This window comes from Austrofundulus limnaeus, unplaced genomic scaffold (assembly GCF_001266775.1).
Source record: "Austrofundulus limnaeus strain Quisiro unplaced genomic scaffold, Austrofundulus_limnaeus-1.0 Scaffold197, whole genome shotgun sequence".
Classification (NCBI taxonomy): domain Eukaryota; kingdom Metazoa; phylum Chordata; class Actinopteri; order Cyprinodontiformes; family Rivulidae; genus Austrofundulus; species Austrofundulus limnaeus.
This window is the reverse complement of record NW_013952599.1, coordinates 67541-68742: the sequence shown is the minus strand read 5'-3', so window position 1 is coordinate 68742 and position 1202 is coordinate 67541. Positions and strand designations below refer to the sequence as shown.

Genomic DNA, 1202 nt, shown 5'->3' with positions numbered 1-1202 from the left:
AATATTCTCTTAAAGAGTAATTTATATATTTCGTCTCATTTATTTATTTTAGGTTGCGGGATTGCCATGTTGATAATATCTGTCTTGATAGCCATATACTATAACATTATAATGTGCTGGACACTGTACTACCTGTTCGCTTCGTTGAAGGGCTCACTGCCATGGGCTAACTGTAGGAATGAGTGGAACACGCTGGAATGTAAGGACAAAGACATGCTTCTTTTAGGTAAGACACACACACACCTGCACACACACACGTAAAGCCCCCCTCTGCCCACAATGCGCAATGCGTCATGACTCCCCCTCAGCTGAGGTGTCCTGCAGTATAATGAATCCTGACCTGCGATCTCTGCAGCGTTTCACCATTAAAGACAAACGAAAAGCAGCTCGTTTATCTGTTTGACGTGTTTGTAACGAAGAAGGCCGACAGACAGCGCGCGATGGGGGGGCCTCCCTGAGACAGATTGGAACAAAAAATAAATTTAAATCAAGCTTCATATGTGTTTTATATGTATTCCTCGTTTATAATACGTGTTTAGTCCGAAACATCTGCAATAGAAATAGTCGTGAAAATGCTCTATAATGTTTTTTTATATAATGAAAACTGCATAAAAATGTGTTTTTCTATATATAAATAATAAAGCCACGGAAATGGATCAGTTTTACGTTTTTGTTCGCCGAATAAAAATGTGATTTGGTTTCATTTTGGGTAATATTTGCCATCCGCCTTTCTGTAAATTCAGCAGAAAATCTGCTTGCTTGACAAATTTACTGTACAGCTCTGAGCTGCTGCAGTGCTGCAGTGAGCCCCACACTGACCCCTGCTGGCGGCAACCAGAACTGCGGGGCCATCTAACAATGGTCTTTCTGCTCATCTGGCAAGAAAATAAAAACTGTAACAATTATTATAGGAATAAAAAGCGAAACYAATATATAAATTGTAATTTAGAAAGAAGATACCTCACACTTAGCRCACATAGCTCTGGAGTGGCCTTGCATTCTGGTTCTTGTAAAAAAAAAGATAATGTGCCTTTTATTTATTACTCTCCTAAAATCTTAATCACAACTTTGATAAAAATAAGTATTTAATTTGGTTTCAAGGTGATATTTTGATTTTCTGCAACAAGAGTCAGGTTTTGTCCACCTCATTTTATGAGACTGTAAGTAAGTGTGTGCTTTAATAATAATAATTATTATTATTA

General features: G+C 37.6%; 1 protein-coding gene across 1 annotated transcript in view; it reads left to right on the top strand.

Annotated features, from left to right (window-relative positions):
• Positions 1–1202, top strand: part of slc6a5 (solute carrier family 6 member 5) — a gene marked incomplete in the record, with an annotated part of 31971 nt that overhangs the window by 4017 nt on the left and 26752 nt on the right. Inside the window, 1 exon segment of the mRNA XM_014018607.1 lies at positions 53–226. Within this exon segment, the coding sequence (XP_013874061.1) occupies positions 53–226 (174 nt within the window).